Consider the following 16,226-nt stretch of genomic DNA (forward strand, 5'->3'; position numbering starts at 1 on the left):
TGACTTCAATGGCTTTATTTCTGATTTATTATGGTGTGAGATGCGAATCAAACTGTCAGTCATAAAAATGCAATTTTAAAATCTAAACAGTCTAACCACACATACTATACAGTGAAATAAACTAGGCAAGTACAGAATGTTTTGAAAAGTCAACAACATTTTCTGTGCATTTAGTAATTCACTGTTTATTAAACAATAAATCAAGATCCAACAAAAAAGATAATTTTTTACTGAGTATTGTCTAGTGAACTGAGAGCCTGCCAAATGTGTTGTTGGGAAGAACAATTAATTGAGACAAATGTGAGTGCAAAGTCTCTCTTAACTTTAAAGCATGTCATTCAAAGTATACAATTTATGTGCACAATACAAATTTCATACATTTTCCTCAGTGACATTAAAAAGTGTAGTTTATTATAAACTGAAGTAAAAATTAAAATTAAAAAAGGTCACAGTTTTGTCATTGGTATGTGAAGGTTATTCCAAGGGCCCATCCAGAGCTCCTCTTCATCTGAGTGTGTGAAATTGCTGTGTGGTTCCAAGGGCTCTCTGACATCCTCATTATCAACAACAGATTCTTGCTCTTCTGTGCTTTTCATTTTGTTGCCCCCAGACTTTGTTGCTATGTTGTCAGCCCCTCTAGCAGTGGACGTTAATGAGACACTAGATGGTCTTGTGTTCAGTTTGTCACTAGAAGATGGCCCCTTTGACAATGTGTTCAATGGGACATTCTCCTCATGCGTCACTGCTAGCTTGTCCAATTTCTTGAAGTGTTTCCCCAGTCTAACAGGGGATGTGACTTTTAAATTACTGGAGAGACAAACGCGACGGGTTCTCACAACTGACCCGTTCTGCGCAATATAGATGTTGCCATTTACATTGTTTTGAATATTGGGGTTATTAAGACGATTCCTCTGACATTCCGGAGCACTGTCTTCTCCAGTTGAGCTGGTCTCATATTCTGGATCAACTACTAGCTTGATCCTTTTCTTTCTGGCCCACTGTTTGACAACAAGAAACAGTTTATTAAATCACAGCATAATTTATTACATTTTTTCAGCTTTTTATATTCTACCTAGTGTTCCAGACAAATACCTAACATAAGTTATTTTATAACTTTTCATTTTAATTTGTATATAGATCATTTCCATTTAACTATGCCTATTACTGCCAAAAGCTTCAACATTAAACAATTTCCCCTACTCAATGGATGCAAAAGTATTGAGAAATCTGCATACCCGCTGTTCAACAAAATTTCAGCTAGATACCTGGTAAAGACAGAAAAATCTGACATATTTCTGAGAAAGCTCTCCCAGGATTAGAAAAACATTATGAAGTTTTTGCTAAATCCACATCCACCATTAGACAGTCTGTGTGCCCACAAAAATAAAGTGATTTTTTGGAGACTTCATGATTTGACTGCATCACATCTTAAGGAGGAGGTGGGGGTAGCGAAACACGGAAAGCGTTATCTGGCTTTCTAGGAAGAGGTCAGTCTGGGGACACCGATTCATCCCTCAAGGGAGGAGAGAGGATATAGGGATAAGCTGGGAAGGAAAAGCCCAGACCAAGCAAGCAGCACCCACCCTTGGAAGTGGCGAAATACCAGGTTTGGTCAAGATCAACTGTGGGCACCGTGCTAGCTGCTCCTTTCTTTGGAGGGCTGGGAAGGAATTATTCCCTCACTGCCAGACTGGCCAAGGCAAAGTGGTTTTTTGTTTTGTTTTTGCCGTCCTCACAATGGGTTTGGGGAGGCATAGTTGGGGTGAGCACAAAACGGAAACTAGGCAATGATGTTGCAACTTATTATGTAAGTGTGGGGGGGATACCCCATAGGAAAGGGATGAAAGGGATACAGTGGTCAGATAAATAGATTGGTAAAGGATTTAAATTAAGTGTTTGTTAAAGGAATGGAAATGAGGAGGGATTCAGGGCTCCCACGAATGGCACAGCAGCGAGCCCTCTTTATAGCCCACCTTAATCCTCATTCGATTGGGGGGGGGGTAGATATTAAGCTTCCAACAGTGGGTTGGCTGGGGACCAAAATGGAAAAAGGGGGAGGTTTGACAGAAGCCCCTCCACATAGATATTGCAATGATCATGGATTTACCTGCATTGTACACTTTTACCTGCTGGGTACTCTCAGACAAATAATAGTAAAGCTGTGGCCTAATTAAACCAAATTCAGTGTCTCCTGTCCTTCTTCCAATATGGCTGGACAATGGAGATTTTCCCTTCCAGAAACATGCTTAACAAATGTGTTGTGTAAATCATGTTATAGGTAAAACAAAATCAATTTCTCAGTTGCTCATACATAAAACACAACATGATCACTACCATTTTATAATAGAAATTGGAATTTATTCATGTAAAACTGTGCAGAAATAGTTGTTCTTGGTAACTGCTAGTGCTAAGTGGTAAATACTCTGAAATCACTGGAAGTTTTCTTTGAGAACGTAAGTATTCTGAACACTTACTACACTGTAATGTCAGCTCAGGGATAGCTTTTGACATTTCTATTTTACAATAAAGTAACAATAACAGTGGCATTTCAGGAAAAAAATTGTCTTAATTTCTCAGGCAAAGGTAAAGTGTTGATAGTACTGATTAAAAAACATGCCACATTATTGCTTTATGTAGGACCTGATGCACCAGTCCATTACACTGGTACAAAACTGGAGTAACTCCACTGAAATCAACAGAATTACACTGCTGTAAAAATGAAGTAACACAGTGGTACATCAGGCCTGCAGATTTTATAGATTTTACACTACATGCGGTATTTTCCATAGGCATCACAGAAGCCGAATGTCAGAGTTGTGACTTTGTTTTGACTGTGGTTTACATAAAACCTGTTCACATTATTTTAATTTATAGCATGAATCTCATTAGAAAGTTGCTTCCTTAATATAAAATGAACACACCTATTATCGCTCTTGAACTAATAGTGAAAGCTCCACGTTTATTCACAGAGTTCTACTGTTAGGATACAGTATACTGGAGCTGACTTCTACAACACACTCGCGCACACACGCCAGAAGAAAGGAGAATTTTAAAAAACAGCAAATCATGCAATGTACAAATAAATGGTACTTAACATGCTTTTGAAAAACTAAACTTTGCACAAGTTACTTAAAGGGCTCTATTCTACCTTTTCATCCTTATACATACGAATCATTTTTTTCATACTGGCATGAATCTTTCGGTCAATGGGAAAATTGACTAGTTTCGGGAAAAGATCTGCAGTATATGTGCAGCTACAACTTGGGGACCAAGAACTGAGTAAGAAGAAAGGAATAACTGAATCTATATGCATTGCACATTACAAATATAGGGATGTGCACTTCCTCCTTTTACAGCCAATGGCAACGGTGTCAGTTTTAATGGCAACTGTGCAGCTTACACAGTAGTGAGCAAAAGAGATATATTATGTTCCAATAGAAACTGTAAGGAAATTTACTGTTGCAAAAAAAGCAAATGTGATTCTGGGAGGCATTAACAGGTGTGTTGTAAACAAGACACGAGAAGTCATTCTTCCTCTTTACTCTGCGCTGGTTAGGCCTCACCTGGAGTATTGTGTCCAGTACTGGGCACCGCATTTCAAGAAAGATGTGGAGAAATTGGAGAGGGTCCAGAGAAGAGCAACAAGAATGATTAAAGGTCTTGAGAACATGACCTATGAAGGAAGGCTGAAGGAATTGGGTTTGTTTAGTTTGGAAAAGAGAAGACTGAGAGGGGACATGATAGCAGTTTTCAGGTATCTAAAAGGCTGTCATCAGGAGGAGGGAGAAAACTTGTTCACCTTAGCCTCCAATGATAGAACAAGAAGCAATGGGCTTAAACTGCAGCAAGGGAGATTTAGGTTGGACATTAGGAAAAAGTTCCTAACTGTCAGGGTGGTTAAACACTGGAATAGATTGCCTAGGGAAGTTGTGGAATCTTCATCGCTGGAGATATTTAAGAGTAGGTTAGATAAATGTCTATCAGGGATGGTCCAGACAGTATTTGGTCCTGCCATGAGGGCAGGGGACTGGACTCGATGACCTCTCGAGGTCCCTTCCAGTCCTAGAGTCTATGAGTCTATGAAATTTGTTTCATAGATATGAGATAATTGTCACAGTATAGTCTGCTCATGCTCGGGGACATATTTTGTTGCCTACAAGAATACTAGTCTCATACCTTTTGCTACTGGTTCCACAGTGCCATGGCACACTTGAGTGATGGCACAAAGAAAACATTTTCAAATTCATCTTACAAAAAAGTAAAAAATATTTTGCAAAAAAGGACATGTGTAAAGACAATGAGCTTGCAACAGCTGCAGGGGAGTAATTAAGACTTGAGTCCATGGTTTGTGGGAGTCACATATTCTTAAGGAGATGTTTAATAATGCAGATCCTAGTTTTCCTCAGTTTTTTCCACTCATAGAGGACTGCACCTCTCTGACATGGGATATCACAGAAGAATGGGAAAAAAAAAGGGGGTACAATACTGACTCCACTGAAATTAAGGATACATTTCCATTGACTTCAGTGGACTCAGGATTTTACCCTATATATACAAAAATGAGGCAGAACAGTAGCTCTTTAGCACAAGCATGCCCATATGTATCCTCTATTTGAAAGAATGGGCCATTGCCCCCTCAAAACTTGTCAATGGTAATCTCCATATTGTCAGAGATAGCAGCTATAGGCAAGAAGTATGTTCGTCTCACACAGATAGTAAACACAAGCCTGACTTAATTTCCCATTCATGTGAATGAAGTATCCATTAACACAGATGCCAAGAAAAAGTTTGACAAAAAAGAGAACTGTTTAACTTAATAGCAAGTTCAAGTATACTAGAGAATCAAACCCTTTCCTCTTTCTACCCTAGCATGGGTTCACAACCTTTTTCTTTCTGAGGCCCCCACCCCAACATGCTATAAAAATTCCATGCCCCACTTGTGCCACAACAACTGTTTGTTACTGGGAACATGTTACTGGGCAGCAAGAGGGCAATTGCCCAGGGCCCCATGCCACAGGGACCCACAAAGCTAAGTTGTTCAGGCTTTGGCTTCAGCCCTGCATGGCGGGGCTTGGGACTCTGGGGCTTCAGCCTCATGCAGTGGGACTTTGGTTTCTGCCTTGGGCCCCAGCAAGTCTAATGCTAGGCCTGCTTGGCAGCCCCCTGAAACCTGCTTGTGGCCTCCCAGAAGGCCCTGGACCCCTGGTGAGAACCATTGTACTGTAGTAACTGAATTGTAGCCTTTGTGAGACTTCCAGCGGCTGTTAGATTTGTCAGCCTACTAGCTTTGTAGCTCACAATCCAGGTACTGGATCAAAAGAGTTGATCCATCTTTGGTTCTATAAACTAACGTTAATTTATGTGGGAACTGATTGTGAGGTTTTTTTAATATTAGAATTAACCTCCTACATAATCCACTGTTTGAGAAGAGCTGTGCAGTCTTTAGTACAATAAGATACAAGAAAGTGCCTACAGATTGGATGTATATACACATTTTTAACATTCAACATGTTGGCTGCATGAATTAGAGCTCTGTGTGGCCCAGCATCATGCAGCGGTAATTTCATATATGAAAACAAATGCAACTTGAGCTTTAAATTAGAGTCCTTTCTTCACTATCATGCCAACTCTGAATGGAACTGGAACTGTAAAGCTCTAAAACTATAATTTCTATACTGAACAGCATAAGATACTCCAGGTCACTGAACTTTAGAGAGCAAGTCCAACAGTACAGACACGACGTAAACTGAACTTTTCTTGCACTCCTGCAATAAAAAATGTGGGCGTAGTCAAGAAAAAAAAGTTGGCCTCTGTAGAAATTGCTCAAATAGTATTTAACATCAGCCACATTGTTACAATGATTAAAGACACTTTGCAAGTAGTAACTGAAACCTGAGTGCAACTGTCATAAGTGCACGTTAAAAATGTCCATTTTATAGTGACTTTTTGGGGAAAATAATTCAACTTTTTTATGAATTCCTACATCTTGTTTATCTGATTCCATTTTCAAATGTGCTGCCTGAATTATTTGATATCCTCTAACTCCCAAAATTTTGCCATGTTGAGACACAGGATGATCTAGATTCTACAGGAATGAGCACAGAGGTTAGGAATTCTAATCTTGACTCTGCCACTGATGCCCAAGACTGCAGAGAGTAAGCCACTTTTCCTCTGACTCAGTTTTCCCATCTGTAAAATGGAGACGATAATATCTACATTCAAGAGATTATTATTAAGATTAGGAAATGTTTGTACAGAATTGAACATGTAGTGAAATGCTATATTAGTGATAAATGTTGATTATTGCTACGATAATTCCTATTCCTCATTGTGGCAGCTGCCTAGGGTGACCAGATAGCAAGTGTGAAAAATCAGGACAGGGGTTGGGGAGTAACAGGAGCCTATATAAGAAAAAAAAAATCCAAAATCGGGATACCTGGTCATCCTACAGCTGCCTGAAAGCCATAAATAAAATAAATATAAATTGCCTACTATATGCAGAAGTTTGTGACAAGCTAGCCATTACTGCTAATGTAACGTGCAATAACACTTTGCACCATGACTTGCACAGTGCAGAAAGGGTAAAGGACTACTAATAAAATGCCTTTTTATTACAGGGTTAAAGTTAACACAGGGGGAAAAAAAGGGCATCCCTTCCTGTTAGTACTTTTTGGATTGAAATTCTATCAATGTATATGCACTTAGAATTACATTTGAGAACTTTCACTTGAGAAATCATATCTGTATCGCTTTCTGTGTTACTAATCTTAACAAGATGGCTATCAGTGCAATTGAAGTGTCTAGAGAGGATGATATTTTGTTATTTTGTTTCTAATGTTTTAACCAAATTGGTAGTGTTCATGAAAGATCATGCAGAGGGCACAGCAAACAAGACCATTCCTTACTGCAAAATATACACCTACTGTTCTCTCTTTTTAAAAGGATGTGGAATCAGCAGCAGTCTCTGACTCTGATGCAGCAGTATCAGGAGTCTCATCTGATTGAAGTTTGCTGTGTTTTGAGGAAATCTTTTTCCTTAGATTTTCTCTTTTCATATTGGAATCAGAACTTTGAAGATCTGAATCTTGGGAAGCATCTGTTTTACTAGAAAAAGTGGCACTCACTGAGCTCTTTGTCCCTCTGCTGCCTTTGGAAGTAACACTATTTTCACTTTCAAGCCTTTTTGATTCACTCCTACTGAAAGTTTCTTCCCTATCCTTAGCATCTATATCAATCTCTTCTGTGCTTTCAGCCATGCTACCTCCAACGCTAATATCTGATTTTCTTATTTTGTTCTGTTTACTGGAAGTAGTTTTTTGGCTGATGGAAGACATTTCAGACACAGTCCTATCACTTATATTGTCACCTGCCTCATCAGGGCTTGTATCATCTTGCTCCAAATCTGATTTTTCATCTTCCTCTGATAGCTCTTCTATTATGTCTTCTATTTTGCTGCCAATTGTGGACATTTTGCTCTTGTAGCTGGATCCAGAACTCTTGTTTCTTTCACTGACTGATCCCTTAGAGCTAATTTCACTGTTAGAATTAATCACTTCTGACTTGTGACTGGAATCCCTTGTTCCTCCACTAGATTTACTTCCCTTACTTGACATACTAGTTCTTTCACTAACTCTTCTGCTATTGGAATCACTATACTCAGATCTGCTATAGGAACTCTGATTTGAGGATACCTTTGACTGGAAGTCATCTTCATCACTGTCAGAGAGTTTATTCTGAGAACCAGAGACTTGAGAAAGGACACTTTTTGACTCTTCCTCATCTTCTTCCTCTTCAGAGTGCTCAGATATGTCATCTTCTGATTCATCCTGTTCATTATCTGATTTGGATACAGAACGATCATCTTCTAAATCTTGTAAATCTTCCTCCTTTTCTTCATCAGAGTCCACAGTACTTTCATTGGTTTCATCTTGGTCCAGTGTCACTTTCAAATAGTCTTTATCATCTGCCTGAGAGGCAGAGATACTACTCCTTGCTGATGATTCATCATCATCTGAAGCAGCAGATTTTCTTTTTTTCTTCTTATCATAGACATCAGAAACTTCACTATCCTCTGGCTCACTTTCTGCTGTGATATTAATTGAAATTCCTGATTTTGTTTCACCTCTTTCAGATTCACTCACCCCCTGACTTTCAGAATCTTCCCCTCCTTTTTCGCTTGCAGATACTGAACTTTTGCTAGCAGAGCTCTGAGATTTGCAATGCTTTTGAATTTTTTTGGAAACACTAATGTGTTTTAGTACATGATTTAGTTTTCTGGTTGTTGAAGGCTTGTCATCTGATTTCTGGAAATAATTTCCTTTGATAATCATGCTGTCTTCACTGTCCACTGGGCGAGCTGACAACAGCTTTGCATAATTGGAATCTTTGCTACTGCCTTTTACTTTCTGCAGTATCATTGGAAATATCTTTGCTTTCTTCCATGGAGAATGAGCAGACTCAGTTGTTCCTTCTCGTTTGTGGGCTTTTACAGCTATTCGACTCAACTGCATCACTGCTTTTAGTTTCCTTTTCCCCTGGCTGGTCCTATGTTCTCTTCCAGAACCATTTCTTAGATACATCCCACCACCTAAAGCACTACCTTCTATTTGATGCCCTGCTCTCTGGCTTATAGCTCTGTCTGTAGGACCTTTGCCTCGACTCATCCCCTGCAATTATGAAAATAGAACTTAATTACAGTTTGAAAGACAGGTATTGTGAAAACTTGCTATCCTAAAATAGCTCAGCAGGAAGAGAACGAAGAGTTAATATTACCATGCAACATTTTTCCTGGAATAAAAACCAGCTTACCTGTTACCATATAGTTTTTTTTGCCAAAGTTTCTGTGACTGAAAGAAAAAATTTAACTTCTAGAATGTGCAATTAGTTCACAGTGATTTTACTCAGTTACGATACAGAAGACTGACTCAAACATTACAGCTTCTTTTCTAATTAATATCACTTTTTCTATCTATTGTATACTATTTCTGAACATTAAATTTAAACATATAACTTCATATGAATTTTTTTCTAGCATTCACTGGGCATTTTCATTTATTTTTCTTACACTTCCTTGCCAAGCATTATGATAAATTATTGTAGTAACTGTTGTGTTCATCTGCAGATAATCAGTTACAGAATGTTATATTCAGTATAACTAGTGCAGATATAAGTAATATAATAAACCATTGTTCAGGAATATAATTGTATATGAGGTTATATAATTTTCTTACTGGACAAGAAATCCATGATTAATGGAAAATCACTAAGTAGATTAAAAGCAGTATTGTAATTTTTAAAAAAGGAAAGGAGATGATGACATGAAATCATGCTCTTAAAACCTTCTATTTGAAAAAGCAACTTTCTTCTTGATATATCACCAATCACTACAATTGAAAATCCCAACCAGGTTTTATTGGATCCCTAATGCAATGACTGAAGAGTCCAAAGTTGTTTAGCTAATGTGTGCACAAATTAATGCACTAATTAATTATGCAAAGAAAACCTGGAAAGGTTAAAAGACACTGCCTTGTTACAGAATACAATCAATGGAGTATATTACACTTACTTCTCCTTCAGTTGTTGATCCATGTGGACTGTAATAATAGCTGCCATCATTTTCCACAACCACTTCACCATACTCATCATACATTCCAGTTGGAGATAACAATCGGCGACGACTCCCATATTGTGGCAATTCGTACCTGGAAAAGAAACCTTTGACTTCAGATATTCTGTGTGTTTATGTATGTGTGTGTGTCTATATTTATCTATATTCTCTCTCTCTCTCTCTCTCTCTCTCACACACACACACACAAATGAAAGAGTTTCCCTGTTCTTTTGTTATTGTCTACATATGAGAAATTATTGATATTAAGAATATAATTTAAAACCCACTGAAAACAACAGAAAGACACTCAGATTTCAATAGGTTTTGGATCAGGCCAAAGATATTAGGTATCTTGGATTAATCAGAAGGCTTCCAAATTTGGGCACCTTCTTCCAAGTACCTGTTGCCTGTTTTTATTGGGAGAGTGACTGCACTGCTTCCGAAGTGGGGGGATGTTGTCCAGGCTTGCTGGGGGAAGGCACTAATGCTTTATGGCGGGTGGAGGGGGAAGGAATGATGAAGGGAAAGGGGTAGAAGGAGGTCACAAACTGCTGCAAAAAGGTGGGGGTGGTCAGCTTTGCAGTGCTGACTCTCCCCCTGGGAATGGGAGGGTGAAAGATTTCGGAAGTTCTTTCTCTATGCAGCAGCACCCACCCTCCTCCCCTCAAGGTGCTAATATCTGGTTGGGTTAGGACCTGAAGGGGGCATTGCGCTAGTCATTCCTTTTTAGGGGGGCTGGGAAGGAATTTTTCCCTTACCACCAGATTGGCCTAGGTAGCATGTGATTTTTTTTTTTAACCTTCCCAACAGCGGGTTTGGGGAGGACCTATTATGGTGAGCAGAAAAGTGGTTAGGCCATATGCCGCAATGGTATGTAAATTATTGCAGGTAGAAGATAAATGTAATCTTCAGGTTTTTCTAGAATCCTGAAGAAAATTAAATTTTCCAAACTGAATGCTGAAATAATAAAAAGGCTAAGACTGAAAAGCTGTATTTGCAAAGTTACATAGGAAAACTGAAAACATACCCATGTTCATAACTGTAGTAATCTTGCCCATAGTATTCTTGGCCTGGATCAATTCCAGATTCCATAGACAACTCCTGTAATGCAAAAGAGAAAACTGACTGAATGGAAATACTTAAACATATAGAGATGGTGATAAGGAATGCAGAAGAGAGTATTACAAATTGTGTATAAGCAAGAGGAAAAAAAAAAGACAAGAACTATAGTGAATGCCTTTTATCACTACCACTTGTCATTTCAGTAATACATTCTCAGGTGGCCATGTTATTTTTTTCTCATGCCCGAGCTGGGATGCTGGTGAAATCGTAATTCAAAATGCTTCTGTGGTGCTGAAAAAAATGGTCAGAAACTACAGAATGAATGCTTTATTTTAATGATACATCCCTAGAATATTCACAGTTAAAAATGGTGCTAGTGTGTAAAAGTTGCACATCCTTCTGCAGGGGAAAAATCTTTTTCAGTTCTACTTTACAATAGCTTTATTCAGCATAATTGACTCATCACAAATATACTGTCACTTTTCTCAAGAATTTTCATTTCTTGCCTTCATGCCCCATATCTTTCCATAGGACTGTTAAAGAAGCACTCCCAGCCTAAGATGAAGACTATTTTCTTTACAGTATTTGTCAGGCTCTACTTCAGAACATGTCTCCTGTTGATATAATCTGCATTATTTGCTGACAATTATTATTGGCAGTACTGGATCAGAAGGAATGATTTTGTTCATATCATACAAAAATACCATTGTACCTTTAAAAAATCTTCACAGTCCTTGGGATGCTACAGAGAAGATTATTTTCTTGCAAGGTAGACAATAAAGTCTTTTTGAAAACAAAGGCATCAAAACTTGGACTGGAGTGAGGAAGAGTAAGGCAGTTGTCTGCTACCTTTGTACTCCCCTGATCACCAAGGATCCTGGGGACAAGTCGAGCCCCACTTAAAATTAGAGCAGCCTCAGAGCTGTTCTAGATTCCTTTTTCTTTTCCAGTGGCTCCTGGGAGTTGCTATGATTGCCAGAGATTGTTGGAATTCCATGGCATGCCATCACCCCTCCTTCCCCAACCTAGCACCTACGTCAACTATATTAGCTTTACTCCACCGGTGGTTCCCATATGCCAGAGGAATCCTCAGCTGGCCATACTGGCCAGCTTTAAGGCAGCTTTGCAGCACTAGTACAGTGCAAAGCACGTTTATCAGAACCAAAGATCTAACCCAAATGACCTGCTCCTACTGAAATTAATAGGAGTTGTTCTACTGATTACACTAGAAGCAATATCATGTCCAAGTGATTTTAATTTAAAGCATCAAAGATTTAATCCATATCCTTCACCACACTTCTATTATTTTTGAGAAGGCAGCTGCTCATCTCATCTCTAGGAGTAATAATGACCAACTGACTGCCATCAGAGAAACTAGATAAAAATGTGACAGCAATACAATTATCCTGTTTATTAATTTGAAAACAATGCTTATAAACTTTGCAGTTGGTGTTGCTGAAGTCAATAGTAATGACTGAAAGAAGTGGGAGAATAGCTCCAAGGAAAAATGTCATGAGAAAGAAAATATCATATTTAATTAAAACTAAATAAATGGGATAAAAAAGTTCATTTTCTTCTTTTACAAAATAAACATGTTTTCTTCAATGGTGAAGAAAAATCTACCTGGAAAATAGAAGTTTAGATCAGAAAATACTGTAAAGGCTGCTTTGAAAGTTACAGAATAGTAAGACAGGGAAAAAAATAGTACCTCTGGTCTGAGAAGAGAGGGTCTCAGCAATTGCTGTTGCTGACAAAGATAATCAGAAATAGAAAGATTAATCAGACAGTGCTAGTTAGTGTAGAGGTAATTTATGTTGAAGCTGAAAGGTTTGAAGGAGCCTCCAAACACTGTTCTATCTGTATTTTTAATTTAAAAATGGCCAAAATACTTCAATGCTCATTGAATACTTTTTTAGTTACATTGTATATAGGGCACCATGTAAGTACACATTGCAGTAAAATCAATTTACAGACTGTTATTTCTTTCATCTAATGTACAATCTAATTCCCAGTCATATGATAATTATTTTCTGAATTATTTTCTAATCTTAAACTTATTTCCAAAGGCCAGATAATTCACTGTGCAAGTTAAAAAACTTCAGAATAGGTGGAAGGCAAATCTGTGGGCATCTTGAGATTCCTGCAGTGGCCTCTGGCCTTTATACAGGGGTTTATACATTACTCCTTGGTATTCCTCTCCCCACATGGCTTCCACAGGCTCACTCATGGTTACACAGGAAGTCTATGATAGAACTAATAAGAAAGCTCAGGTATCTTGATTTTCAGTCCTTGTTTTAATCACAAGATCATCACTTCCTCTTTATTTTCCTCTGTGGTTGCCATCTTCTATGTACTTATATGGCCCTTATTGCCACAGTATCTGAGCATCTCAACCATTAATAGATTTAATCATCACAATAGCCCTCTGAAGCAGAGAAGTATCATTCCCATTTTTAATTAGGGAATTTAGGTATAAAGTAGATTAAAAGAATGTGCCTGAATTCACACCAAGTCTGTGGCTGACCTCAGGTTTGAACCTAGATCCCCTTAGTTCCACTTTAGTACCTATTCACTGCACCATCTGAGGAATACAAATAGTTTTATGCAATTGGTGGAACTATATCATTGCTAAAAACTATATTCTCTGCTGCATGGTGTAGAGGATAACAAAAACATGTCAATATCAGAGGGAGAGCAATGGGAAGCTGCACAGAGGGTAACGGATCTACATATGATTATCCTGTGCTACCTCACAGCTAAACACAGCCCATTCGTGGCAATTACACTATTGAACTACTATGTGGCTCAAATTATTTGAACTAAGATCTTTCTTTATCAGTATTTACGGATTTCCTTCCCCTCCCACCCACCAATAACTGCTGTTTTTTTGAAAATGCCAGTATTCAGGTTTTGCTGATTATCACATTTTTGGAATCCAGGATTTTTTTGTAGGGGAAGCAAATCGGGCCACACTCAAGGGCCAGGGTCAGAAGGAGGGTGTGTGTGGTTGGCAGAGGAGGGCAAGACAGTACTCACAGGCTGTAGCCTTCCGCTTCCCTCCTGAATCCAGCACTTCAGCGTGGCCCTGTTTTCTTCCACAGAGCAGTGTGGGAGCAAGACCACAGAGAGCTGGGTCCTGGTACCTGAGATCCTCTTGACTGCTGCAGCCCTGGCTGCTGAGAATACTGAGCACCCCTCTTGCCTGCACACTGTTCTTTATTTTCAGTTTTACTGATTTTTCCCTTTTATTTTTTTTAAATAAACCCAGGAAATAAACAAAATAAATAACTGAAAATCAGAGGCCTTATTTATAACTTACTTTGAGTGTTGTAATTTACAACACACATCACATATTGCATTGTAATTTAGGGGCAGATGCTGCCATCCTTCCTCAAGAAGAGTAGTATCTTACTAGGTAAGTAGTCCCACTGAATTCAGTCGGGTTACTTGTATAGTAAGGTGCCACTCATGAGTTTATTTGCCAAAATAAAGCCTTTATGAAAAAAGCAGGAAGTCCTTGCTACTTGCTCCATTCACCCCCATCGGAGGAGACACATAAATGTAGCCCTGCAGAAGAAGCAGATCACAGCAAGGTAGTGATTTTGCAGATGCCAAAGGGGGTACAGAGCATATGGAGCTGGATACACTGCTCTTGCAGGCCTTGATATTAATGGGATTGCCCTAGCTTTCCCCATCAATCTTCAGCCTTTTAAGAAAATTAATTTATATTAATGCAAATTTGTAATTTATTGTTAAGATTTCAATCAAGCTAACATATTTGAAAAGAAAATTCTCTGTGTTTTAAACAGCTGAAGAAAAAGTGCTGCAAATAGGAAGATACACATTCTCTGTTATCCCATTCTCTGTTATCACACTGTTTTAATAATATAGTTGGGGAATAGCCTTACCTCTTGCTGTGCATATCCTCGCCTAAATTCAGAAAAAGAAAAACATATCATTAGTACACATCTCTAAGAGTATGTAAAGATGTAGTTCATATTCACTATTTTCATGGAAGTGAGGTGGAAAAAGTGTCCTTGGAAATGTTGCTAACATGGTAAGAAATATTTATCTAAGAATACAAAATCAATGTGTCTTTAGAGACAAAATAAATGTCTGGACTTAAACAACTATATTTGAGGAAGAGCATTGCATCTGTATGTTGTTTAGAGCTGCATACCGAGTCCCAATAAGTCAGAGTCAGTGCATTGGTACAATAGGATATGGATAGGGAGAGGCAGCACACACACCATGCATGGTGCCTCTGGTCATATCCCATGCCCACCCATTTCCTTTCTTTCCACAGTGATGGTGGAGTCCTGCCATAGAGATCTTCCTTGTGACACAGAGCAGGTGCAGAATTCTCTGTTTTGCTCCCTCTTGCAGCTGATAGACACTTAGCTTTTATTTTGCTTTTGGACTTTCTGCACCCATGCAGGGCTTGCTAGAATTTGGCCCTGAGCGTCTATTGTTAATTTCTGCTAATAACATTATTATTAAAACTATACCTATCCTAACATTTCCTCAATGTATTTGCATGGGCATTATATTCTTTCAGCTATCTATGGTTATTTTCCCACAGGCTTTGTGCTTTTGATCTTATTGGAATACTTTCTGTTTTTAATTCATATTCAGTGAACCACTCATATACTGGAAAACTGCTCTATGTCTGTCAGTTCTTATACTTTCACATTTCATTCCAGGAACCTCAAATGGTTTAGGCAACAATACTGAACAGCATTTACATCTAGTGTTGCTATAAAAGGAAAGTTTAAGATATTTTGAGATAGAGAGGGTAAATGCTCAAAACTGTGTTGAGCTTAAACTAGTACATAGACAGCAGCACAGGAAAATCATTTAATTGCAGTTGAGAGAAAACTAAAAAACAGAATGAACACTCTCCATTTTTAATATCACTATCTGTAAAGCTTTTCTATAAATATTCAGCATGTTATTGATTATCAGGGTAAATTATTGCAGTTGTCCCTATGATAAGAAAGTAAGGAAATGAAGGTTTATCACCAAAAATATGATCTGTAACTTTCCAATGCCTACTTGAGCAACACTGTATTTGGTTTCCTTGTAGCCTACAACAATCTCTAGAAATTGAAGGCCTTGAGTTTCAAGGAGGATAAGCAAGCCTATTAAATTTAATTGCTCTTATATAGTCAACACACTGTAGATTAAAGGTGCAAGGAATAAAAGTAAGTTAATACTTATTTACTTTTTGTATTCAATTTGCTGAGAATACGCCGATATTGCATAATCAAGCCTTTTAAGAAGAAGTGCTCATAATGTTTCTCTACTATTAATGGTTGGACACTTTCAAAAAAGAGGCAAAACTTTCTTCTAGCCTTCATTTCTCTTGGTATTTCACTCTACACCGCAAGGAAAGTCCAAGGTGAAACTACATATTTCATTCCCATTAAATAATTTTAAAAATCTCCCCCAAAGGATCTGTAATAATGTCTGGATAAAAAGTACCATCTGGTTTCCATGGCTTTCAATCTGACAGATGCCAGGGTTAGTAAAAAAAGAAAAACAAGGGAAACAGTAT

At 38.2% G+C, this 16,226-nt stretch overlaps 1 protein-coding gene across 3 annotated transcripts in view; it reads right to left on the reverse strand.

Moving 5' to 3' along the window:
* Positions 1-255: 255 nt before the first annotated feature.
* The window catches only part of PCDH15 (protocadherin related 15), a 1,497,017-nt gene continuing 1,481,046 nt past the window's right edge, over positions 256-16,226 (reverse strand). For 2 of the 3 annotated variants that reach the window (XM_030569599.1, XM_030569596.1), the window contains 5 exons: positions 14,578-14,599; positions 12,378-12,416; positions 10,635-10,708; positions 9,566-9,701; positions 256-998 (listed from right to left, as the gene is read on the reverse strand). In XM_030569599.1, coding sequence (XP_030425459.1) covers positions 447-998; positions 9,566-9,701; positions 10,635-10,708; positions 12,378-12,416; positions 14,578-14,599 — 823 coding nt within the window. In that variant the 3' untranslated portion in view covers positions 256-446. Of the gene's footprint in view, positions 1,001-7,057; positions 8,667-9,565; positions 9,702-10,634; positions 10,709-12,377; positions 12,417-14,577; positions 14,600-16,226 lie in introns of all 3 variants that reach the window. The other variant, XM_030569597.1, reaches the window with a different exon arrangement.

The sequence above is a fragment of the Gopherus evgoodei genome, chromosome 7 (genome assembly GCF_007399415.2).
Source record: "Gopherus evgoodei ecotype Sinaloan lineage chromosome 7, rGopEvg1_v1.p, whole genome shotgun sequence".
Classification (NCBI taxonomy): Eukaryota; Metazoa; Chordata; order Testudines; family Testudinidae; genus Gopherus; species Gopherus evgoodei.